Raw genomic sequence first — 27,301 nt, forward strand, 5'->3', positions numbered from 1 at the left:
CATTTTTGTTCCTTTTCTGTGTAGTTACATGTGTACCGCTGTGCTAAGATCCTGTATAAAATCAAAATAAATAAATAAATAAATAAATAAATAAATAAATAAATAAATAAATAAATAAATAAATAAATAATAAATAAATAAATAATACATAAATAAATAGATAAATAAATAAATAAATAAATAAATAAATATGTGCTGACGGGATATATTACAGATCCAGACACCGTCAAACCCTTAACTTCCCCGTGGTCTCAGTATACCTTTGTACATCTTACTCTATGATTCATAACCAAGACAAATTTATAACCAAGACAGTTCCATGATGCGCCCAAAACGGGACGCATCTTGACAACTTACCGTTCAAGCACATACCGCAGTGATCTCAACCGCCCGCGCTGAATGAGCTCCTAGCGGTCGTTTTGGGCAACTAAGCGTTCTCGCTTTTGCTGTGTTGTCTAAAGCGTGCTTGCTGAACAAGCTACCGCGTATAGCACGCCTGAGGCTGTGTGAAAAAGTCGTGGCTGACGACAAAAGGAGGAACTGATAGGCTCGTAACTTTCATGAAAGGAAAAAAAATGGCATCCACCCGTATGTATATATAGGTGGTTTCTCAGAAACAAAGCCTCGTAGTTGAAGAAAAATTCGTCCTGGTCCGGGATTCGAACCCGGGACAAACGCGTTTCCGGGGCGGTCGCTCTACCATCATCTGAGTTAACCAGGAGGCTAGCATATCGCAGCGCGAGGGCGACTTAATCAACAACTCGAAGCACAAGAACAATAAATATAGCAAATCAGCTTTGCGGAATCAGTTCTGATTCGCGGATTGCGCGAAACTGTTGCCACTCTACTTATATTTAAAGTATAAGGATGACAGAGCGGAGATCGGGCGATATATATATATATATATACCGCTGAACTATACGGCGCAGGTTCTTCTTATGAAACAGATAGCTCGTTCGAAATTTACGAACACAAGAAACGACAAGAGGGAAGGTTTATTGTTTTCTTGTAAGCAGAAAGCGAGGACATATGGCGCCGCTTCGTCGCTGTTTGTTGTACACGGTTGATATGCGTTGCGCCATTGTAGCAGCTGTAACAATAGTGATTTGCGAGCTGAAAGAACCGATAAACACATCACGCTGGAAGCGATGGGCCGCCGTAATTCCGTCTACTTGTGGAGCTGAGCAAGTATGGGAATGAATTCCTGGAAAGAGAAGAGACGAGAACATAAGCTCATCTGGAAAATTGTGCTTTCTTTCAGAGAAAGTAAGCGCTTAACACTTTGACATGCACACCCGGCGACAAAAGTTTACGGACCACGGGATCTGAGAAAATGTTCGATTCCCGAGCAGCCTGTAGCAGTAGCCAGTAAAACTGTATACGACAATGTTGCAAGCATATTCTAGTCGAGGCCAGAAACGCAAATACCTTGTGAGGCTGCGGAGATATTCAGCTTTTTCTCAGATGTCATGGTCCGTAATATTTTGTCGCCATGTGTACAACCAGGGCACGAGCTGCGCCCTCGGTCTGAGTCCTCTTTCTTGTGTCGCGTCTCTCAACCTCCTTTACTTTCTCTGTTGTCTATCTGCAATATTTCCAGTGTTGAATTTTGTAACGACAATTTTTAAAAAAGGTGCAGGATCGTCGCCCATAAATATACCATCGTATTATACAAATATTTTTTTTAGTGTTCTTAACCAAGCAAAACATTGAACCAATTAGGGCAGAGCTTAGAGGGCCGTCTGCTCTTGACAGAAACACCTCGTAGTATTCAAGCTAGTGTAGCCTAAACATTTCTTCTACTAGAGGGGAGGAAACAAGGTCGAGATGTGGATTTCTGTTATATCGATATTTGATCTCGGTATCTAACTATTCAATAATGCACCATTATTCTAAAGTTAGGGTGTTAAGAGGGCTTGGATAGTGAGGAGCTGTTTTCGTTAGCTTTTCAGCCAGCCATACGCGAGACGCGATCACGGTGTCCCCGATATAAGGTGTGAACAGTGCGTTGGCCTACGTGAGTGGCTCCGCTGTGGTGGTTTAGTGGCTATAGAGTTGCGCTCCTAAGCTCGAGGGTCGCGGGTTCAATTCTAGGGCGCAGTGGCCGCATTTCGATGGGGGCAAAATGCAAAAATTCTCATGTGCTGGAGAACCCCAGGTCGCCAAAATTATTCTGGAGTCCGCCACTACAGCGCGCCCCATCATCATACCGCGGCTCTGGCACGTAAAACCTAAGAATTTAATTATCCCACGTGAACGGCTCCGAAAATTGGACTCCAGTATGCCAACAGCTGTGTCACATGCTGTTGGTGTGAGGGTTGTAGCGAAGCCACACTAACATCAGTCACTGCATCGTCCGTTTTTAAATCGCGTCCAGAAATAAGGTCATCGCCTGAGTTTTATTAGCCCTTCATTTTCCTGCTGGATAATTCACCTGTCAAATTTTGCCTCTCTCGCTTTCCGAGCCTCACAATGAAGCGTGTCGAGTCAGAGCTGCAGTCCACGCCACGTTCTCGAGCATTAACGCTGCGAGACTTCGGAAAATATTTTAAAGCAAAGTTTTCTTTGCGAACTTTCCATAGCATTGCAGACCGTGGCTTGTGGGCACTGCAGCTGTACTTCCGAAGAGCTCAAACACAAGAGAGCCCTCAAATAACGAATCGGCGTACATATATAGTCATACGCATTACCCTTACAAGTATGCCAGTTTCCGGCACTGTTCTCGGAGGAACGGAGCGACGGTGCCTATAAATGACCCCAGTTCAGCAAATATACCGGATGTGTCAGCGAACACTTTCAAAAAATTTTAAAGGTTGCCTGTGGCAGATAGCACAATTCTAGTTCATGAGCTGGTCTACTCGAAGAGGCGGACATTACTTGCACAAAGAAACTGAAATGCATAATCGACCAATTAACAAAAATGCAATAATTAAGTTTGAACTAATTACCTTATGGCCCATATTGCAATTTACAATTTCTAGCCGTGGAGTTCGCAATGCGGATCCACTTGAAACGAATTCTCAGGATAACACCAGTTTCGAGATATTAATTCCAGAACTTCGCGGATAAATGCATTTGAACACTTTCAAAAAATTTTAAAGGTTGCCTGTGGCAGATAGCACAAGTCTAGTTCATGAGCTGGTCTACTCGAAGAGGCGGACATTACTTGCACAAAGAAACAAAGAGTTACAGTTAATATTGTGCTTCAATGCACAGAATGACGTTTGGCATTTTTTAAAGAAGCGCCTAACTTCTTAATTAAAGTTAATGTTTATATACCTTCTTCATCGGGATATTGGGGTATGGAACGTCTGCTCAGACGGTATCTCGCCGAGTAAAATAGGCCTATTCTAGACACTAGTGCTATTCTTGTGCAAGAGTGGGGTTGAAGATTAATATGCAGAAGACAAAGATAATGTTCAATAGCCTGCAAGGGAACAAGAATTCAGCATTGCCAGTCATCCTCTAGAGTCTGCAAGTGAGTACGTTTATCTAGGTCAATTACTCACACGGGACATGTGAAGGAAATTTACAGACGAATTACACAGACGAAATTTACAGACGAATCATGAGAAGGAAATTTACAGACGAATAAAATTGGGTTGGAGTGCATACGGCAGGCATTGCCAAATCCTGACTGGGAGCTTACCACTGTCATTGAAAAGAAAAGTGTACAATCATTGCATTCTACCGGTGCTAAGATATGCGGCAGAAACTTGGAGGTTAGCAGAGAAGCTCGAGATCAAGTTCAGGACCGCACGATGGAACAAAAAATGTTTGGCCTATCATTAAGAGACATGAAGAGAGCGGTGTGGATCAGAGAGCAAACGGGAATAGGTGATATTCTAATTGACATTACGAGAAAGAAATGGAGCTGGGCAGGCCATGTAATGCGTAGGGTGGATAACCGGTAGACCATTGCAGTTACTGAATGTATACCAATAGAAGGGAAGTGCAGTCGAGGACGGCAGAAAACTAGGTGGGGTGATTAAGTTAGGAAATTTGCAGGCGTAAGTAGGAATCAGCCAGCGCAAGACAGGGGTAATTGGAGATTGCAGGCAGAGGCCTTCGTCCTGCAGTGGACATAAATATAGGCTGATGATTCTAGACACAGCGCAGCAGCAAAGTGGACCGATCTCGGAGATGGTGAAAGGAAAAGTTGGTCAGGCCGATCTCAGAGGCCACCTAATCCGCAGTCACGAGGATCATGTTGGTCACGTGGTCTGCGCGTCTTGTCTTACCTGGCAGACACGTAATCGATGTGCTGCAAAACGCGGTGAAGAGGAGGAACCGCTTAACTACAAGATCGCTTAACATAACTTCCCCACACGGGCGCTGGATATGCACATTTTATTTTCTTAGCTTTTTGACAGAATTTGGGCCCGTATTCACAAAACCTCTTGTGCTAGAAGTGTTCGTAAGATACAATTCCAGCCAATCCTGATGCTGGACATATGATTATTGAAGGTGGCCAGCCACTTGCAGAGAACAATTGCGAACGAAAATCGTTGTGAATTCGGCCCCTGATTTGTAGCTCCGGTTTCAGATATATTTTGCAAGCGCGTACCTTGTGGATGACTCCTCGGCGACAGGAAAGACAGCGCACGTGCAGTGTGTGCGTGTTGGCAACGAGAAAGTGCTGGTTCTTGACGGCGTGCTCGACCAGGGCCTCGCTTTTGGCCTCCCCTTCCAGTACCTGCGACGATGCAGGTACGAGTTCCAGCTCTTAATGCGGCATTCTAGCACAAATGATACTTAGACAGGTACCGGATTGTCGGAAGGCGTATCCTATATAGAACAGCAATGCTGTTCCAGGATACCATAGTGTCTGCTTCGGCTATCTATTCTACCAGTAGGTATCCAGTGGCGGTTCTACAGTCTGTCTTCCACAGCTGCGGCGGATGCTCTACAATAAGGTATTCTATGGTTGGACAAAGGGCGGCCAGAGACCACGCCTAGAAATCTCTAGGGGGCCCGCTTTCGCATCTGGAAAGAGGACCCATTCACAAAGCCTAATCTTACATAAGTGTTGCCGCAGAGATCGTCTCGCTATCTCACGGCCATTGCGCGGCGATCGACAAGTTAGCAGGACAATCCCCATATTGAGTGGCGAGTATGCGATCGACAGCCAGTGTAGGAATTCTCTTACATAAAATAAGTTTTGGGATTACCGGCGCAGGTGTACAAAAATTGAAATGATTTCAGGGCAGTAGACTACCCTATATCTGTTAAGTATGTTGCACTGTTCGCTGTGTAACTTCGTCCCCCGACATAACTGGTCATTGTCCGTTCGAGCATTTGCTTTCGGTGGCACTGTTTGCAATGTAACTTCCTGTAAGAGCACTACACACCCACATAGCGCCCAAGACGTGAAAGCACCCGCGGCGCCGCGTAACAAAGGAGTTATACTCACGAGAATGACAATGAATATAATTAATGACGCAATTATGCATCAAACAGGTGCACTAGTCCTAAGAGCGCATTTTACAAGGCTGCACGCACCTGTAATCGTTGTCCGCGTGTGAAAAAAAGACGCGAGACGACGTATGATGAAAATGTGTCTACCCGGGCGCTTAAAGATATCGTGATGGCGGTGCGGCTGAGGTGAGCGCTTTGCCAATGGTCAGTCATATTTCATATTACGAGACGAATACTCGCGCTTCGCTTTATCTGTTATAGCATCCTCTATGGCCTACCTGAAAACACCTGAGGCATATCCACTTGTTGACGTCGTCCAGGCCCCTCGAGTCAGCGCTTAGACCCTGGCTTGGCAGGCTGCTGATCATGTTCCCGTGTGGGCAGTCCAGGACGGGAATCTGCCACTGAGACAAAGTTCTTGTCATTGAGATAAAACTGAGACAAAACCCATGACAAAGCCCATGAGAAAGCCCATGTCAGGAATGTGAGCAAAGGTGACTGTGTAGATGGCTTATACAGACGTCTTTGCAACGACAAGGTTACGGAATACCTGGCATGGTTAATACCTGCTTCCCTATCTACCAGCCCTTCTCCACCACTGCTGTAGCAGCTAAACACAATGTCTCAATACGGATTAAGTGACCACCCGAAGGCCACGTACACTCCCCGAAGAATTTCATACAAGTAAAACGCCACGACGTAACGTATCGCTGCAAGGTTTTTTTTTTTTTTGTTCCCATGAGATATAGTATCAAGCACGGAGCAGTTCTTTTACACACTTATAGCTGCAAAACGTCACCGTTGAATGGCACGATCACTGCAGGAGGATGTAGTTTACGTTTCACCAAGCGATCACAATTGCTGAGCAGGATTAGTGCATCCTGGTGATGGTGCATCGTATAGTTAGAAAAAGGGAAAACGAGAGCTAAGAATTGCACAATATGTCAAGATTTCTGAAAAGCAAGTGACGCAGGCTGTACCTTAATACAGCTTTTGCAGTCAATTGATACGTTATCTTTAGTGCAATTGTTGCCACGCATAAGCGACATCAAAGGGGGGTAAGCATCCCTCAACAACCTTAAATGTACCGAAAATTGAGTGGCGAGGCTCGAATATTCTTTTTATAACTTGCAGGACTAAATCAGTTCTGTAGAGGTAAAGCTGTTCGATGTTAGAAATGGGCATACAATACATCAAAATAATGAACAGTCTACAAATGCTAAAATCAAGAAAGACGACGAGCCTACAAATCATGTTTAATTGGCATAGTGTCTTCTATAATGTGCACTTCGCATGTGTAGCCGATATATGCGTGAAAAGGAAGAGGACTTGTGCTTTTCGAAGCATGCTTAATTGTTATGTTGCAAAACAACATCGGATGCTGCTGACTGCATTGTTATATCTCACGTTTCTCGTTACGGGCAATTATTATCATCTGCATTCCTTTTGTGTCTTTTAACAACGCCTGTCTACGCTTCCAGTGAACGGATGACTTTTTTGCTATACCTGTTTGCCTTTGAAACCTTTTCCGTTATGTGGCTATTTGCGTAAACATCATGGTATTTTTTTAATGAAAACCAGTCACGTGCTGTACGTTTGTGCAGTTGGACGTCTCGGATAATTATTTATATTATATAGAGAGCGTAACCACGTATTTTCTGTTATGCGAAAACAAATAGCCAGCTCTACTACCTCAGTGTGCCCCCATCTCCTCTAAGTTCACGTAATAAGAGACAGCTAAGGTTAAACTTACAGTTTCTATGTCAACTTGAGGCTCGACAATGATAGGCGTAGCTGTCAGAAAAAAAGAAAGAAAGAAAAAAAAAGCAAGTGAATGATTTATGCACGCAAAGATGCGAAAGCGAATTTATACAAAAACAGAACGTCACCAGTGTCATCATGGACAGTGGGATTATGAATGGAAATCATGACAAATCGAGTCGGCAAGGCTCAACCAATTTCTTATACGGCCTCACGCAGCACGAAGAACATGCACAAAAAAAAATCCGCGTAGTGCCAGACAAATTCGAGTCTATAACGCCGCGTTGACAGCTTTCAACGAAACACTCAAGATCTTTCACCGCGCAATTTGGTGTACCAATGTCTTACACGGCCCGCATCGTAAAAACGCTTCATTCAAAATGACGCGGACCTCTGAATAACAGAAAATCGCGATGTTACAATCAGACGACTGTAACAGTTCCTTAAGGCAAGCATGAATAATACGTAACTCAAGTATGATTCGATGAATTCGCAGTTTCCTTTATTATTGCCTGATGAGGTCGCACAGGCAGCCCAGCTACGACTTTTCTATATATATAATAAGACCGAGACCGGCGAAGCTGTCAAGTGCTTTTATTCCAAAAAGGAAACGCCCCAGCTCATGCGCGAAGAAGCAGAACAGGGATGATGATGATGGCTATGTACAAATGAAAACGACGAAGTACGCTAATAGTGCTTACAATAGTATATATGCGTGTATATATGAGAATTCTCCCCGGAGTCTCAGTTTAACGTCCTGGCAAGTCTCAAATTCGAATGAAGAGAAGGATCGAAAGAGTACGAAAAAACGAAAGAGGGCTACCGTGCGTTGGGAGAACGCAACAGTGAAACATAAAGACAAACGACAATGGCCGTAATGGGAGGTAGTCGGCTTCAGAAATATTGCGAACCTTGATCACAAATTCTCTCATTGTTTCATGCACTCAGGGGGTGTCACTCGAAGCGCAAAGCAGAGAGTTGCTTCTAGGCTTAGAAAAAAAATGGGGTTATTACATCAAGAGTGGGTGCAACTAAGACGAAGATCGCCGTTCTTTTGGGCTTAAAATTGGTTCTAAGATATGATTAAGACAAAACTAGGAAGCGAAATATGAGATGTGAGAGCTATACAACAGCAAGATGGCCATGCTTATGAAGATTGATGATGCAGTCCGTCAAAAAAATTCAGAGCCCTTTCACTATGTGAAGATGGAAGACCAGCGAAGCTGTTGGTTTTGTTTAATTATATATTTTTTTTAATTTGGTGGTTATGTTAAATGGTTGAAAAGACACAACACACATCTTTGTTGCGTCGCTGCGCGCCGCGCGCCGTATGCGGTATGTGCGAGTGAAAGCGAGTTTAGGCGGCTAGATTCACACCACGTTGCACCATCGGCCGCAGCACGTTGGGCCGCTGCGCGTTCGGCTTCTCATCGCTTTCGCATCCATCCGCGCTGTTGAGTGCGCCGGCGTTCCTTGAAGGCACGGTCTTCCTCTTCGGAGCGAGCGACACGGGTCTTACCGATACCGAGTTCCAAGGGGCAACTGATGACGTCGCTAGAGAAATGGCTATGTCAAGAGAGATTGAGACACAGCTATTGGTTGGTAGACTATTACGTCTTATCACTGACGTTTCGACACGCATCGTCATAGACTAGCGTTTCGGCAACAGCGTTCATCGCTCCGGCGCATTGTTTTTGTCTCTTTGGGTCCCACGTGTGACAAGGGTAGTTCAAGAGAGCGTTACGGGTCCCCGAGCCCACATGGGTATGTACCATTGAGCTTGGACCCTTTCTGCACTATCACCAGGATGGGCCACTTTGTTGTTCTACGCGTTGTTTTGTCCGCGGACGCGATCCACCAGAACCTAGCCATATACAGCTTCGGTGTAAAAAAAACCGTGGCAAGACACAGGACACCATCGATTGAGATGCTAAAAAGAAACGAAAAGAAAAAAGAAAACTAGCTTTGGAATGATTAGAAGCCGTGGATAGATGATCTGGCGCAGGGGAAAGTAAAAAACTTTCCAGTTTTCTCTGATGGGCGAAGCATCGACAGCGATAGCAAGGTTTACCGTTGTGCTTGAACTTCTCGGTCGGTGCTCTAACTATACGTGGTTGCCACATGTTGGTGCGACGCCTCACGCAATGCACCACCTGCTGGGCAGATTAGGAACAGTGCCCTAGCTGGCAGCTACCAGACGTCTCACAACGCTGGCATTGTGAGGAGCGTGGCGTATCAAGTGTCACGCCTCGGCGAGATGAGAGCGACGGGAAATCGCCGGCGTTAGTCGGCGCCCAGTGAAATATTAGATAAGGTTAGCTTGACGTTTACGGTCTGTTTCGTTCAGGCCGGTGCATGCAAGAAGCAGCTCAGCAGGGATGCTAGTGTGCTTATATATACTCCGTTTCATACGTCATATGTGACGCTGTGGAAGCTACGCAAAAGTTCGGTGACCAAAATTTATCACGCCGCGTTCCTTCTATAAGAAAAGAAGAAAAAAGAAAAATTATATGCTTCCTTGCATGCCACACTGGCGTTTGCGCGCGAGCATGCCCGTGGTGCTGCCGCCATGGTGATGATGATAAATACTTTCATTGAAAAGCAAAAAGGGTTTGCGTTACGGGAAGACTGGTGGTCCCTAGTCCGGGACACCGCTGGCAAACGCCGCTGACTGACTCTTTCGACGAGGGATCGCTGCTCCTCGAGCTCCGAACTTAACAGGGCCGCCTCCCAGCCCTCCCACATTGGTTGTTTATTAATGCGAAAGCAATATATGCCCCATGAAGCAGAAAAGCCGGCGTTGTCCTCAACGAGTGCTACCAAAAATCATCAGCGTGGATTAAGGTGGGTTAAGGTAGGTACAAATTAGAGCAAATTCGATTAATGTGGATTAAAGTGGATTAAGGTGGATGGAGGTTGGTACAAGTTCACGCAAGGTTGATTAAAGTGGATCAAGGTAGAGTTGTGAAGGAAAAGTGACAATGTATGAAGCCACGTATCACGGACGTAGCAAATTAATAAAAGAAGCCATAATGCTTTCGCATTCAAAACACGTAAGGATCCTTAAGTGACTGTCAATTTTGCTAAAGTACGCTTTTATGGCAATACTGCTATTTTGCTAAGCACATGCCACATGGTATAAATCTGCTTTCTGGCTACAAAACTTGTACTGATTTGAAAAAGGCTCGGGCTCAATGGCGGGAAGCTTAGCTGGATGATTAAACGACACTCTTCTGATGTATTAAGACTCTTAGAGGGCCCCGGGAGTGTCTGCCTCTCAAGGCGCAAATGACGTAACATATCTCAGTATGTTGTTAACGGAGAGGACGAGCCTAAGTCAGCAAGAGAGGACGTCGTAGAATCCCATGCAAGAAAATCTGTAAATGATAAACACGAAAAGAAACACAACGAAAAGCCAATATATCTAAAATAGCCTGTCAGCAGTCGATTAAGTACGTGACTTGTTTGTTTCTCAAGATTAATTTTTTTTTCAGTACTCAGCCTATATAAGGAATATTTTCGGAAAAGTTGGTCAAAAAAACACCAAACTATTTTTAAGCGCCCGAACGCAGCCACCGCAGAAAGTATCTCTAGCCTCCACAGTTTTGCACCGAGGGTGGTATTCTGCAAGAGTCTACCTAGCGGACTGTCCATTTCCGCTGTCGCTGATTGGTTGCTGCTTGATGTGCAGGAAGGAGACTGGCTGGCACCTTCCTGCACATGAAGCAGCAGCCAATCAGCAACAGCTGAAATGGACAGTCCGCTAGGTAGACTCTTACAGAATACCGCTCCTGGTGTGGAACGTAGTATACATGTATATTGTGCGTGCGCACCACGCTCGTGCCAGAAGCGGAAGGCAGAACGATGTCCTGGCTCAGCCACCGAGCCGATTGAGCGGGGCATTAACGGTGCGTCCACTTCGCTTCGTCATTGTTGCAGCCAAACACATTCGATCTCTCTGAAGACCCTGTAACCATCCGCGCGCGAGTCACGCATGCGCCGTTGATAGCGGTACATCACGCCGTCAGCTCCAACGGCTGCAATATGCCTCGAGGTTTGGTTCAATTGCGTCACTTCAGAATTACCGGAACAGTGAACACGTATAGGTAGTGGAGATACAGCTAAAACAAGGCATAAATGAAACACGAGTTTCCGGTCACCAAAATAGGGCAGCAAAGTGTCCTTGTATGTACATATAATTGTAGGTAAAACAAAAAAGAAAAAAAAACATTCGTACGTTCTTCGGTAAGGCACTTCCAGTATGACGACACTGCAGCCTTAGCCCTCGCGATTGAATGCATGGCACTGAAAAGAAAGAAGAAAAAAGGGGAGGGAGCCAGTGTCGTGTACACAATACAGAACTTTTGCGGTGCAGTGGACTGCTGTGCTGCAGCAAACATTTCAAGCCGTGGCGTGTCAAAGAGCTGCCTTGGCGTTTGCAAAGCTGGAAGATCGATTTGGTGAGAATTCGCTTAATATTGGGGCTGCTTCTTACACAGTACCTTCATGGTAAGGACGAAAATGACAAATAGCTGTCAACTGTTTCACATTGTGAACAGCCTATGAAACCAGTTTGACTTCTGCCCCTCGTCCTCGTCTATGGCGCTTTTCGTAGCATGCAATTTAAGCAGTCTAACTCAACATCTCATGCATGCGCTGTTAAGCTCGAAAAGCACACTCCCAGAAATTGCAGATGGAGGCAAATACTTATTGGACAAGTGGGTTTTGTAATCCTGAATCGGCTATTCCAGCATCGTGCGAGCTCTGACAGCAAAAGTACATCTTAAAAAAAGAATAACAAAGTAGAAGACAAAAATTAGCTTACCTACACTTCGCTCGTAAAGCAAACGGTACGCACACTACATCAGACTTGTGCACGTTACACAAACAACCTAACCGATTACAATTACGTCATTCAAGAACTTCATTGATTACAGTTACCAATTACAACCACATGAATGTTATTGAGCAATTACTAAAATATAATTGAGGACGATTAGGTTACTGTGCTCAGAAGCTTTATTAACACTGCACAAACACAGTAAATAGAACGAGCTAACATGGCTCTTCCAGTGCGTCCTCTGCAGCCCTTCACACGTTGTTTAACTTCAGGGACAACTGGTTTTCAAATTTTCGTCGGTCATCTTCCCTCAGCAGCAGCAGCCACACTGAAAGCGCACTCGATCGACGTGTGCGCTGGAGGGCAGGATCGTGTTGTAACGTACGAACACCTTCTACAAAACACATTGCGTGCTCAGTACCATGGCGCTCGCGTCTGAGCCCTCTACGAAGCACGTTGCTTCACTTTACAGCGAAGCTGTATATGGCTAGGCTCTGACCAAAAGTGCGTGGGTCGACAGGGTGTGTAGAAAAAAGTCGCGTCGACAAAATTGAATCCACGGTAGCCTATGTATGTAGGTTTCTTAACATAAGTATCAAAACCAGTGATGGATGACAATTGTGTCACAGTCTACCCATCAATCCACCAATTAAATGGATGAAGGAGGATTAAAGTGGATTAGGGTAGATTAAGGTGTATTAGGGTGGATTAAGGTCGATTAAGGTGTATTAATGAGTATTCTGGTTTAATAAGGTGGATTAAGGTCGACTAAGGTGGATCAAGTAGGATTAAGGTGGATTAGGTTGTCTTAGTCTTGATGCTTTAATTGCATTATATAGTCATACATCTATATAATTTCGTCATTTTAGAAGAACACATGAAAGCTTCGCTGGTCGTCTTTCTTCACAGAGTAGAAGGGCACTAAGTTTTTTTTTTCTTTCTGGGGCCGGGCAATGAAAGAGCAAAGAGCAATGAAAAGTTGAAAAAAATTGTCCGTAGGTGATGTACTGGCACCAGCGTTCGAAGTAGCTGTTGCCATTAAACCATAGCGGCACCGGTTCACCTCGTCGGCCAAAATCTCGTGGATTGTTAGGATCAGGAAACAAATACTGAGCTCCCGGGTTCGCCTGTCTGAACACGTGCATTCGCGAAGCTGCTGTGTGTCATGACTGTGGACGTCCTACTGTAGTTACTAGCAAATTAGGGTGCTGAGATCTGCGTCGTATTGTTACGGCTTGCCTCGTCGATAAACTAACTGGTTACATGTAACTGGTTACTGAAAAAGCAATTTATTTACAGACAGAATTACTGATTAAACAAATGTACTCGAACAGTTACAAAGTAGCAAAGAAGTAACTTACTACAAGTACAATTACATGCAATTTGTTACGTAAATTACTCACTACACACGACGTTCAACTGTCACGATCATAAATTCAGTTCCAAATAAGTAATCTCTGTTAGTTTTCTCTTTAAACAAACATTTGCTGGTTGTACTTTGCACTGCGTGTGTTATACCAGTACCTATGTCAACGAGTATAAAATTTTCTAAAGCTTTTGGGGTGTCATCTTGGATGATCGTACAGGCGCACTCTGCTTCACGCTCTCCCGCTTGCCCCAAGTACAAACGAATAGCTACACTTAATTTTGTTTACAATGTGTAATCTTTCTGAATAAGGAAGATCTCGGTAAAGCAGGCTAGGTAACTGTGTGCTCTCTCAGCGCTTTTATGTTCGCTTAATTAAGTCAGAATTTGATCACTCCCACCTCGCTTAAAATGTTCACGCCGTCCTTTTCGAGACTCTTCCTGGTTTTCTTTCTTTCTTTCTTTCTTTCTTTCTTTCTTTCTTTCTTTCTTTCTTTCTTTCTTTCTTTCTTTCTTTCTTTCTTTCTTTTTATCTGTTCTAGTCAACAATATGTGGTATTGTCTGTGCCCGTGAAAGGAATATTAAGATATGCTTAATTCCATATGGCGTGCCTTTTCACGCATAGTTCAATTCGATCATAAACGGCGCAGTCGTTTCCACATTATGGAAGCTATCGACTAGTGACATTAGGCCATACCTGAAGGCAGCGCCTCTTCGCCATTCCCTCTTACGATTGCATCATTCCACGACGAAGAGCAACCAAACTCCACGAATAAAATTGTAGTCTCTTGCTGAGTACAGAAGAAATTGAGAGAGAGAGGAAGGAAGGAAGGAAGGAAAGGCAGGGAGGTTAACCAGACTTAGTCCAGTTTGCTACCCTTCACGTGGGGCAGGGGATGGGGGAGTGAAAGAAAGAGAGAGAGAGAGAAGACACGGGTCTTGATGGCACTTTCACATGCATTGAGCTAGGTGCAGCATGTCTACAGTCTGGCACACAAGTCACACAAGTATTCCTCAGGTGCTGAAAAAGAGCTCGAATCAAGAGTGAGTTCATTCTATACGCCCAGCGATGAAGCGGCGATGCACATCAACCATTCAAGTTAAAGGCAGTTAGATTGGAGAAGCGGAGGCCGTGTGTGCACGCGCACGGCTATGCGTACACTACCGCCTCCTATCGGTCGCAGTCGCGTGCTCAGAAATTTCCACCAACCTTGCGGAGGGCTGCATGTTTGTCACAGAGCCGCAGGGTTCGCCCATGAGCGTCGCCATGCAGGCAGCCAGGGACTCGGCCACGGCGTCCACATTGTAGCCGCCCTGTTCCAGAGATAAAAGCGAGGCTTGAGATCGCAGTCGCAATGTTTGCTCTTCTAGCCCTATTTGTTCACAACAGGATGAAGCAGCACAAGAACGTGGAAAGCGCGCGTCACCGACCAACCGACCGACCGACTACCGTGATCATTCACCGTGAGCTGCCGTTTTTACTCAGTGTGCCGAAGGCAGGCCGAGTATCCGCATTTTCGGCCAGAGATAATGTGTCTTCGACGCGTTCACTGTTCTGTAAGCGCCGCCAATAAGATGTTGCAGCCATTGGGGTCACCACTGTAGTCGCCATTGGGGTCACCATTGTAGTCGCCATTGGGGCCAGATGCGTGCATGCTAAACGGTCACGCTCGAATTATCCACTTAGGGACCATTTCAGGATAGATATAACTAAATTTTAGCTCAGAAATGTATGGGCGCCTGCCGCTGGACCTTTGGTTAAAATCGAGTTAACCAAAATTTCTATTACCTGGAGATGAGGTAACTCAAGTCTATACAATATACGCAAAAGGAGAGTATCCTAAAGTCGACAGTAACTTGTTTTGGACTTCGCTTGTTTCGCCAAATTGGTGTAGCCACATCAGTCGCAGGTCTAGCCACTGAAGTTGACACTAACCGGAACCTATAGACAGCACGTCCTGAAGAGGCCTCCTTAACACAAAACCAAGAGCGCATTAGCCGTCATGCATACGTATTCTTTCCGCACAGCAATATATAGGGGGAGCGTTAGACATCAACCTTGCCGTCGCTTTTGAGCACAAAAAATGACGTGCACTATAAGCTTACAGCAGATGGCGCTGCCACAAGACCTAATGATTGAGTTAACAGAATTGATTGGCTTTATAGGTACTGAATTTATTGGACAGGCTCCGTGGCTGAGTGCTTCAGATTAATTCCTACTACCTGAGATATTCCAACGTAAGCAGGAATAACGACGCATCAGCTTTACTTTTTCATTCAAAAAGGGACTGCCAAGCCCGGCATTCGAGTCTCCTCGACATCAAGCTCTACAAGTGGCCGTCAAATATCCACTAATTCATCAAGTCTTCTCGCTCTATATAGACCGCTCAATCTCTAAGGTTTGTGCAGGGTGTCTATCACCTTATAACAATGTGCGAAGCACGCCGAGTAAAACATGTAACTTATGTGAGCACACGCAATGTATAGTTACTGCGGGTATAAGAAACAGTTCCTAATGTTTATCATGCTCTGGCCACCAAAACACATGTTGCTTGGTTCTCTACCATCGAAATAAATTGTCAAGAACATCTCAAGCTACTGCTCGCTCAACCTGTGTCTTTTCCCCTTCAAAATGTTCTTCAAGTCGGCTGGAGAACAAGAGCTCCACTTCTACAGAGACAAAAGATAAAAACCTGAGTGCTCGTTTTACGCCCAAGTCGTAATCAATATTCGCTGATCTTGGCAGACGCACCCCCTCAATGTCAGGTTTCCTCGCAAGTTTCTCTTTAGCAGGACTGTCCAACTTTTCTCCTACAGAATCTAAGGTTTCAAGCTGCGCCTCTACATCAAGCCTTGGTGTTTCCAGCCTCTCAGTCGAACTCGGTATAAATCCATACCTATAAATGGTTCTCGAAGCCGCATAAGTGTGTCCACACATGCAAACGCGTATCATGCTCGAACTGAAGGCGCTACAACGTCTGCAAGGAACCTAAACAGATGCTACATTTGTTCCTCGAATGGACTCAGTCTATGCAACGCTGTGGTACTTGGTAGCCAGCATCATCGATAACTCTTGAATGATATCAAATCATGGTGTAGTAGAACTCCGTGCACCATACACTACAGCACGCACAACACACAACGTATTGCGTGCCACGGTGCAATAGTCGGATGGATTTACGGTAAACCTCTGACGTTTCATATGTGAGTGCCTGGAATGAAAATGAAACTATGTAGTTGCGATAAGGTTAACGTTTAAGTTTAAGAGCTGTTCTGAAAGCGGACGCACACCCGTCGTGAACTACTGTCGCGGGAGCCGCATGACACATGAGGCGCATGAAATAAATGTCGTAATTACAGAGTTCTCGCAATTTTGAAAGTATGAAAAACGGTTTACAGGAAAAGCGATTCGGAGGCCGTGAGCACATCAACATCATCATCATCAGCCTATATTTATGTCCACTGCAGGACGGAGGCCTCACACTGCGATCTCCAATTACCCTGTCTTGCGCTAGCTTATTCCAACTTACGCCTGCAAATTTCCTAGCTTCATCAGCCTACCTAGTGTTATGCCGTCCTCGACTGCGCTTCCCATCTCTTGGTATCCATTCTGTAACTCTAATGGTCCACCGGTTATCCATCCTACGCATTACGTGGCCTGCCCAGCTCCGTTTTTTTTTTTTCTTAATGTCAATTAGAATGAGCACATAGGCAGATGAAACAACTTGTGCTTTCTGACATGGCTAAAATATTTCCTGTCGTTGAATGGAAAAATGAACATAAGCACGTCCATTAAGCCATTGTACACATTATTTATTTATTTATTTATTTATTTATTTATTTATTTATTTATTTATTTATTTATTTATTTATTTATTTATTTATTTATTTATTTATTTATTTATTTATTTATTTATTTATTTATTTATTTATTTAAGAAATACTGCGGACAAGAAGTCCAAGCAGGGTGAGCAGGATACACAAGAATAATCACAAAGGAACAGGATGAAACAAGTTTCTAACAAGCCTTTCACAATATGTGTGTCGTCATAAGGTAGACGATTAAGAAAATTTAATCAACTTGGTAATAATAAAACTTTAACACGGAGTATAACACCACTAATTACGACAGTGACGTCGCAATAGTCGCAATAACTTGAAGTCGCAACATAAAACTTGGATAACCGGAACAACCCGTAATATTACGGGACACCCAACGTAAGTTCGCGACATTTCGGGACAACAAAGCCACTGAAAACCAGGTGCAAGAAGTTTGGTAGACGCATGTACGCGGCTGACATTAACATCGGGGCATTTTTTTTATCGAAACCAGGACATGTTCTAGAAATCCTAACTCTGAACATTACACGAGACGGCACTCTATATTGAGCACTCTATACATACCACAGCAGGCGGACAGACAGACAGACAATGAGCTTTATTTATACCACAGCAGCTTGGAATATAAAACCAATGAGCGTGCACGTTTTTTTTTTATTATTAGTGGCACCACCGCTCCCCAAATTGAAGATACCAAAATTATCTGCCAGTGCAACTTGCACATCGAGGAGGCGCGTACACAATGTAGCCGAGCAAAAGTGCGCTGCGAACAACAGCTCGTTGCTTATACGCTATTGTTGAGCTTCGCGGCGCTCGGTGGAATGCCGCCGGCTGCGAACGCTGATCAAAATTCCGGCCGCGAAACTTGCTCCCTGTTCCTCGTGTCATTAGACTCTCGACCTGTAGACCACACCGACGCGGCGATCGATACGGCTTTAAGCTCGACGCTGAGTGGAATAAAATTGGAACTCACACTTCTTTTTCTCTTCTTTCTTCTAACATTTTATATTCTTGCTTCAGGGCACCTAAATTGATGTCTCCGTTGCTTCCTCTGTTGAAGTTCGCATGCTGCACACATGTTACTGCGCTTATATACAGGCCCAGAGTGCGCCTCGATAAACAAAGCTCCTAGCAACAGGCAGTGCGTTCCCTGCGTGAGCTCAAAAAAGGAGTGTTCCTGAGGAATATACGCCTATACATAACATCCTTCTTTTTACGTTCTAAATACTTTTTGGCTGATGCGAAGCCCTTATTATAACCGTATATAAAACGCGTTTCTTGCTTTTGCTAGTGAGTGTATTAATTGTCTCTTTAGGCACGGAAAACATTTCGGGGAACGGGCCTTGTTTTCTTCATGAGTAAATAAAGGCCGGCGTTATCTATAGCAGGGTGCGGCAAAACAAGTGACACGTGCTTCTGTCGAGTAGCGCAGAAAAACGAGCGAGCCACACATAAACAACATAGCACTGCGTCGTTGCACAAAATAATAATTTTAATAAAATAATGCACTTGACCCATAAGAAACTGTATATCGCTTCATACGGTGCCCGCGTAAACAGCACACGGTTGAGAACTCTTGGGTCTCACATTAATCTTCGAGACTGTCTGTTGCTCGACTGTGTTTAGAAACAAAAGTGGACGCTAGCGCGTAGTTTCCTTTTTTTTCACCTATATTTTGCAGGCTTCCCAATCATGTAATGCTTATTAGGACTACTTCACGGATCTTTATCTAGTGGAGCATTGAGAGGAGCCTTTTGTATGTTTTACTTTCGTGTGTGTGTGTGTGTGTGTGTGTGTGTGTGTGTGTGTGTGTGTGTGTGTGTGTGTGTGTGTGTGTGTGTGTGTGTGTGTGCGTGTGCGTGTGTGTGTGTGTGTGTGTGTGTGTGTGTGTGTGTGTGTGTGTGTGTGTGTGTGTGTGTGTGTGTGTTGAGATACAAAGTGAGACAATTCATTGTTGAAGTAACAATAATTAGAAGACTCCTTAACGCCTATTTGTTTAGCTTAGCTATCAAGTCAAACAACACTAAAAACACGCAGTAACGTAAATATGTGTTGTGGGCGCTGGTTAATAACTTACAGAGAAAAGGTAGAAGTAGAAACTCAACAGTATAAACACCAAGGCTCTACATCTACATATATAAATCTTAGAAGAGCCGCTTGTTGGGCAAGTTGGTTTCGGGGTTGTTAGGAATACCACTGAATGCTGGGAGCACAACAGAATAAAGAAGACGAAGACGAGCCATCAAAAGCAACTAGTCCTACAAGAAGCTCTTCTACGTCTTATTTCTAGTATAGTCTTCCGTGAGAAGTTGATATTGTATATTGTGCACATTTACAAAATGGTACACTACCTTAAATTTCTGAGAGAGTCCTGCTACAGGAGTTAAGTCGTAACGTTGGCAAATTACTATGCAACTTAACTAGAAGTCGCAATGTGTAAAGGTGGCAATGCTCCCTCTATTTTAGAAGTGCACAAAGAAATCGTAAATGTGTACCGTTAATAAGTTGGCAGAATAGTAGTACACGGTTGAAACAGAGACCTCATATGTCGGAAGCTAGATGAGTATGTTGCACGCAGATGGACTGAATAGTGAACACACAGAAACGCATGGTCCTGTACAGTCGATAATCATGTGTTACGCCATTGTCTTCGAAGCTCTGAAGAAGTGCGCTTTGCAATGCACGCACTGCTTATTGCTTGACGACCGGCAACGACTAGTGCTTGACGAGACTGTGACACTCTTCAGAGCCTGAAACTGGTCGACATCGGTCGCAAGCATTTCTTGCTATAAAAAAGAATAGCGCTTACTCTCGAAAACTCGAACATGGGGCACTAGCCAGATTCGGGGAAGCCCACGAAGAACCAGGACGGAATCAGGCATTCGCTGAATTCTTATCAAGCACAACTATCTCCGAAGAAAAGACGACGCGGCCGTCAGCCTGAGGGCAATGACGCAACAGGTGCGTGCGTGCTTGTTAAATCCTTATCGGTTACAGCGCTGTATACACTGCAACAGACAACGCCCGCTGGGTTGCCGGAGCCATCCTTACCTCCAGCTGGATGATCACCCTGCCGTGAGCCAGGTTCTTCAGGAGTGACGTCATGTGTTGATAGCCGGCAGGTGTGACGCAACAATCGCCCTGCAACGACGTCAGTGTTCGTGTCTAGCGTGCTGAAATCAGTGCGACGGAGGCGTCCGGTATGTAGTTAGCATTTTATCAGATTATTCTATATATAGAGGCGATCGCTTTTGTTAGCTAGTTCTTCGGGCTTCCGCTTGTGGCCATTTGCGATCGGATAAACATGTTTCATAAATATTGCCCTCACGTTTAGACGCCGCTAATTAGCAAGACGCTACCGTCCCTCGCTGCGCACACAAATTATGCGAGCGTTCTCCCATCAGGTTTTACTGAGAAACTGTGAAGCTTGCTTGGACGAAGTGCGAGGGAGAAAAAAAATGAAAGAAGAGAGTCAATGGCAAACCTGCCTTGTGAGCGCCCTTGATATCGGCTCCATTGATATTCGGTACAATGTTGGTAGGAAGACGACAGAATATCGAGTCCACAGTAGAAGAAGTAAGACGTAGAGGAGCCACCGAAGCCCACTAGGCGGAATAGTTGGTTTCGGTGGCTCTTCTCTTTACGTTCAAAGACTAGCATTTGCAACTAAGACACATTCAGGGGACGAGAGAGCGTGCAACAGCAATATTTATTCACATTGTACAACCATTGACGGATAATTTTCTTTAGTTTATTGACGGGGTTCGACGTCCGAAGCGAAAGAAAAAAACAGAAGCCGGAGGAAAATATAAGAGGCTAAGTGGATAAGTAACTTGGTTTGCTACAATATGCCTAAGCTCTGTTAAACACTGTACTGCGGGGCTCTGAAATATATTTGCACTGTCTGTTGTTCTTCAACTTGCAATTAAGCCAAAGTGCTAAAGCGTTTAGGCATTCTACCTTAATATGAATACAACTGCCACGACCGGTGATCGTAACCGCGAAGTTGTGCTCAGCAACAGAACAGCGAATGCCCTATTAAGTGTATGGAGTGTGCTGTAAGACTAAGTTCGTGCGTGAACTATTCTTCAAATCTTTGATTTGGTATTTGGGACGCAGCAGTACGTGCTTCTAGTTCTTTTTTTTTTCCTTCTTTTTCTTTATCCTGGTATAGTGGGATGTGATGTTAGTTGCTCGTTACGTAGCTTGTACATCTCCGCGACTCTTAAAGTGGTGGTTTCTTCAAAGTGGTGAATGATTCTTGCTTACGCAAAGCTTACCTCGCAGTCGATCAGACAAAGTGCTACAGGTACCAGGAAAACTGCAGGTTGGGTGCGCACAGGCGAGAGGGCACGCCGAAAACGTTTGTTTTGCCGCCTTCCAGCGGCCCTCCGTCCCGCAAGTTTCCAGCAATAGATGAGGCCAAGAGGGTGTAGTCACAGCGCATGAAGACAATCCTAGACTCCTGGAGCCCCTCCGAGATACTGCTTTGTCCGAGGAATCTTAACTTGCCCCCTGTCCAAGTTCCCCTACCCTTTCCCCTTCCTATGTCGTCAACAAGAAGTGAGTGAGTATGTCGTGCCCGCTTAATATAAAAAACACAACAACAACAACGACGACGACGATGACGACTACGATTATGATGACCATGGTGAACTTGTTTTGCTGCAAATATGCAAGGCAGCCGCAAGTGTAAGAAATATGCTCAGAATGACTCACGAGGATGTCTCCTTTCGCGGAGTCAAATCCAGCGGACACGATCACCAGCTCCGGGTCGAACTGTGGTGAAAACGGGAAGGAGTTGGAAAAATCCACGCAGCCTCTCACACTGGTGATACACGACAATTACGCTTTACGCCCTGTGCGATTATTGGGGCGCTATAACGTAAAATGATTTCAAACTGTTTTGATTCCAATTTCTACAATCAGACTCCACGATTGGTCAAAACATTTTCGGGCCACTCCCGACTTCGCCTGTCTATCACGCGACGTCACGAAAAACTCGATAGCTCGCCATTAGATATAACGTGTACGCACTGATTATGCATGATGAAACCGCACAAAAGAAAAATAATCATTCCTGATTCGACGCCTTTTCACCATAAGCCCTCTGCTATTGGTCCAATGTTTTCTGGCTACGCCCACTTCGCCTGTCTGTCACGCGACCTCACAAAACCGCGAAAACTCATCACTTCAAAGTGACGTGTACGCGAAAAAAATCACTAATATGCCGAACAAAACAGAAAATTTTCTGAATAGCCACAGACTGCCCCGTTCGGAAAGGAATAGAAGATGGCTGCCCGCCGATCGCTCAGGCCCTCGCTACTCGCACCTGCCGGTGAGCATGTATTTATTCGCGCATGATAAACCTTTTTGCGTGGCCGTAAAACGTTATCGAGCCCTTTCGGCATGCATACGACATCGCTCTGCCAACTCTTCCTTGCTGAGGATCCATTTTAGCGGCATTCTTATCCTTCCGTTGCACGCCGCCGCGATTTTCTACCACTTACCGCAAGCTGAGTAAGGCGAAGCGGACCAATCGGAGAAGCCGGCACCACCCTCTTCATGCAGTTATCTATTTTCACTGTGCTGGCTCGGCCCCATGGAAACTCTCTCCACTAGAGTGTGCTCCTCGCCTCTTGTCAGCCAATTAGATAAGACAAACCGTTGAGTGTAGACGATGTTATTGGTTTTGAAAGCGAACAAAGGTGACCTCCTATAAACGAGGAGAGTGTTTGATTGGGTTGTTCAGACAACGCTGCGGGTAACCGCCCGATGCTTGCGTCGGTGGTTACGTAAATTCGACGTCAGTAGTTTGGAATCAAAACATTTTGGAATCATTTTACGTTATAGCGCCCTTGGTTGCTATCTTATTCGTACATAATGCTACATTGGTTGCTAAGATACTTTATTATTGCGTTTGGCAGGCCGATTTTATCTGATTGTATCAATGATCGCATTCGCGCAATTCCCTATAGCTTAAATACATTAACATCGCCCTGTCAGGCAACTTCTTGCATTTAGCCGTCAGGCAACTTCTTGCCCCCCAAGGCAATTTTTGTAAGATTGTCTTAAATAAACAAATAAATAAAGAAAGAAAGAATGCTTGCAGTCTTTTATACGGTTTCAACGTAAGATGCCGGATTTCTAAAGCCATGTTCACGATTGTCGTATTGACACCAGTAATTTTGTGATTTTTCATTTGCGTCCAGTCTTGGACAAAACCAATTTCGAAGGAACGTAAATAAAGCCACCACCGATTTTACCGAGCGTAACTTTTCGGACCCTTACTATTATTCGGACTTACCCGCAGCAGTGCCACCCACTTGTAGAACCATTGTATAACAGCAACCAAAACTTCAGCTGCCGTTACGTGAATACATCATGAATAAATTTCATTTGTCTGTGACGCCGGCCATTCTAACTGCGACTACAGGGCACAGCGCCTGTCGCGGAGTCCATACAGAACAAACACAGCATTTTTATTTTAAATACACAGTTATCTCAAGTAATAAAGTAATTATTAGTACATTTGGCCTAAATTTATCACTTTTTGATAACGACTGTATTATTCTTTCTCTTATTTTCAGGTTGGCAGGTCTACAATAAACAATCGGGTCTGCATTTGCGATTGTGCGAGTTGTTAAATGAAGCACGCAGAAATAGAACCAGATCAGCGACATACTGCCCGACTCACCTCTGAAGCGACCGGCATAACCAGCTGATACATGGCAGTCAAGTAGTCGGCATCAGTCATGGCAGGCTGAAATGCATGCAAGTTTAGTGAATATCTAGAGAAAACTAGCGAAATCTTATTTTTTTTTCATGGAAATTCAGGATCACCACTTTAACGATAATTAAAAGCATGTTAGCAGTTGCTTCCTGAAAAGTAGACCACAAATTTTCTAGGCAGTTTCATTCAAACCATGGAAGACTCTGCAAACTTATCATGCCTACTATGCGGACAAAAAAAGAAAAAGAAAGCGTCCATAACGTCACAACCCTTAGTAGTGTACATGACGTACTGGACGCATGTAACATGACGTACGGACGCAGACACAGACCTTTGTCCATGGTATGTTGATGTTGTACCCTCTTCCAACGCCTTTGCCAATGTACTTGGCATCGGAGATTTCCGTTTTCGGAAAGATCTTTTCTTTCGAGTATCGGTGAAGAGAGACGTAGAGGACGCTGCGAAGAACATCGAGAGACAAAAAAAAAATTTAAGATGCTTCATTTTTACGCAACATAATAAGTATGCATGCAATGCAGGGAAACATTCGTCATTTTGTGCAGACTATACCGCCATTTCACAAGGTACTGCCTTTTCGCTTGAAGTTCGCATTTTCCACTTGCCGACAGAGGTTTATAAACTGCATTGCTTCTTCTTTTTTTTAAGATACGGACTCGTCGAGTCGGACCAGGTTTCGGGAATTCTCGTCGCAAACAGAAAATCAGGGCAGACTTGATATAGACATAGAATGACGATCTGCGTTACTTATGTACAACAAAAGTAACGGACCCCTGCCCCCCCTCCCCCCCCCTCTCTCTCTCTCCAGTTATGACTTCGATTTTTATATTAGCTATAGCAAAGATTAGCTAGAGGCGTTTCTAGTGCTTGATGTTCTTCAGGCGTACGAATTCGCTTTAATTGTCCAATCGCGATTTGAAAAATGTTTGTTGAGTGCGGTTGGGGGCAGAGGGGGGGGGCGAAGGGGGCACAGGGAGAGGTGGTATGTTACTTTTGCATGCCACCGCACAATACAGTTATCGTGTAGATACGACATGCCTTAAGCACGCAGTGACAAACCCGGTTTTAAAGAAAGCGCAAATACACAGGCTAAATTATTGAACATATGCTGTCCGCGTACTGTGGCGTCGGATAGAGGAACGCGTAAAGGAATGCGCCGTGTCGCAGAGACTAACAGTGCATTGTGAACAAGGCACTAGAAATCGAAGTTCTCGCGTGAGAGCGCTTTCCGAGAAGCACATATTGATTCCGGGAAATCTGCCCACTTTTCTCTGGAACAGCATCGAGACAAAGAACCATTTCCAACGTACGAGAAGCGTACGACGAGAGAGAGAGAGAAAATCTCTGCTCGAATTCGCACACCGATTGCGCAGACCAAGCGTTCCGAGATCGATCCGATTAGTTTAATTTATTAATGAAGGTTGTCGCTGATTTCTCAGCACCGCCAGCATTATGGAAAGACGATGGGCTCTGTATAGGAAAATAACACGCAAAGATAAAACAGAAAACGTGGCTCAAATAAATTAGAGGAGGAATTTATACAAACTGCTTGGTCCTAAGAGTGAAAGAACAGAGTGTATATATATATATATATATATATATATATATATATATATATATATATTAATTGCAAAGGTAACGTCATGCTTTAGACTCCAGCCTTTATTGAATTCGATGAAGAGACTTAAGAAAATTAGCGGCAGAGAAGACATAATGCTTACCTTTTCACTTTTAGATCACGGACCTCATATGCGCTATTTCTTATTCGATGGGCATGGAATGCAAAAATGTTCATGCACTTAGATACTAATATGCACGTTAAAGGGCGTCACGTGGATGAAACTAATCATGAGCCACAGACTAGTGTCTCTTAAAGCCAGTGTTTTCTTTTTGGGAATTAAGTCACGCAAAGTAATTTACTTTTTATCTTAATACTCTATTTTCGTAATGTATTCGTTATTTGCTGCAATAAAACTAGTACCTCGCTCAATGTGAACCACAGTTCCGAGATTTCTGAACTGCAGTAAAGAGTGAAAGATGTATGTGGTTGTCTGTCCTATGGTATTTAACTGTCGTAGTTGACCGAGGTTGTGCAGCTCAGTGCGAACACTAGTCTTGGAAGTGTGTTGTGTTCGTGTTATTTACCGACGTGATAGAAGTAGATGCACAGACGTGGGGCACCGGCTACTCCTCGTCTGATGAACAGGTTCTTTTCTTTCTTTTAGCCTCTTTTTTTTTTTAAATTTTCACGAACTTGACGTCACAGCATTTGTCAACATAATGTCCCGAAAAGTGCATTGCTTTGAAGACCCCGCGGTCACCAGATACCACCGAGCTGTACATTTGAAATAAAATGCTTACGAGTTGCTTTCGTAGAAAATCTCCTGCGTTCCGTTTCCGTGGTGGACGTCCCAATCAAAAATGAGAATCCTGCAACGAAGACAAAAATATACGCAGCGTGAGGGGACTGCTTGTAACGTTATAAGATTGGAAAGGCATTACTCGCTCAGAATTGCGTGCGCAAAACCATATGAAGCTGTAGTACGTCACAACGAACAACTCGAATTAGCAACCATTTTGGTGTGTATTAAACGAGCTGTTCCTAGCCGGCCTCGTTATACCTACGCCTATCAGCCTTTATTGCTGTCTAGAGCTTAATAAGAACGCGGCCTGTACAGCGAAAAGGGCACTAAGTAGCTCCTGTGTAGCGCGACTATGCCGTCGGGTGGCTTACACTACCTGAAAGTGTAATAGTTACACTTGTAACACATTGTAACACAATAGTTACACAGTATAGCTGCAGTTGCATGTGAAGAGTGGAGTCAACTTTTCACGTGGTGGGTGCCCGTTGCAAGGCAAAGACACAAACAGCACAAGCGTGCGGTAGATATGCACAGAACAGCAATAAAAATAAGCGGTATTACCACGAAAAGTACGAATGTCATGATTATCAGTACAAGTTATTTTCTGTTATAGAAACCGTATTACTTGCTAGACATCGATAATCTATCCGGCAGTAATGGGGATGCCATGCTAGGTACTAAGGTCGTGCTGCTTTATTGCGTCAGCCGAAACTCGTGGACACCTGTAGAGCATTGTTGATGTGTCCCTATTTCGACATAATATCGCATGACTTTTGGGAGCACAATCGCTGACGCGCACACAAGAGGTGACACAACGATAAACGGGAATTCGCCTACCTCAACAGTTAGCAGATGCTCAGATTCTCAGTACTTCTTTTCTACGGGTAACGCTGTCAAAGGTTCGTGGTGTCTTTCTTTTTTTCTCGATGTAACTGATTTAAAAATGCTCTGCTGCGCATGC

The 27,301-nt window shown here is 44.4% G+C and overlaps 1 protein-coding gene across 3 annotated transcripts in view; it reads right to left on the bottom strand.

Moving 5' to 3' along the window:
• Positions 1-993: 993 nt before the first annotated feature.
• Positions 994-27,301, bottom strand: part of LOC119442562 (histone deacetylase 6-like) — a 45,741-nt gene continuing 19,433 nt past the window's right edge. For 2 of the 3 annotated variants that reach the window (XM_049662233.1, XM_049662234.1), the window contains exons 8-18: positions 26,339-26,407; positions 24,291-24,417; positions 23,924-23,989; positions 21,946-22,005; positions 20,278-20,367; positions 14,597-14,700; positions 11,417-11,484; positions 7,172-7,212; positions 5,697-5,822; positions 4,568-4,696; positions 994-1,204 (exon numbers count right to left, since the gene is read on the bottom strand). In XM_049662233.1, coding sequence (XP_049518190.1) covers positions 1,169-1,204; positions 4,568-4,696; positions 5,697-5,822; positions 7,172-7,212; positions 11,417-11,484; positions 14,597-14,700; positions 20,278-20,367; positions 21,946-22,005; positions 23,924-23,989; positions 24,291-24,417; positions 26,339-26,407 — 916 coding nt within the window. In that variant the 3' untranslated portion in view covers positions 994-1,168. The remainder of the gene's footprint in view (positions 1,205-4,567; positions 4,697-5,696; positions 5,823-7,171; positions 7,213-11,416; positions 11,485-14,596; positions 14,701-20,277; positions 20,368-21,945; positions 22,006-23,923; positions 23,990-24,290; positions 24,418-26,338; positions 26,408-27,301) is intronic. The other variant, XM_049662235.1, reaches the window with a different exon arrangement.

The sequence above is a fragment of the Dermacentor silvarum genome, chromosome 2 (assembly GCF_013339745.2).
Source record: "Dermacentor silvarum isolate Dsil-2018 chromosome 2, BIME_Dsil_1.4, whole genome shotgun sequence".
In the NCBI taxonomy this organism is placed as follows: Eukaryota; Metazoa; Arthropoda; class Arachnida; order Ixodida; family Ixodidae; genus Dermacentor; species Dermacentor silvarum.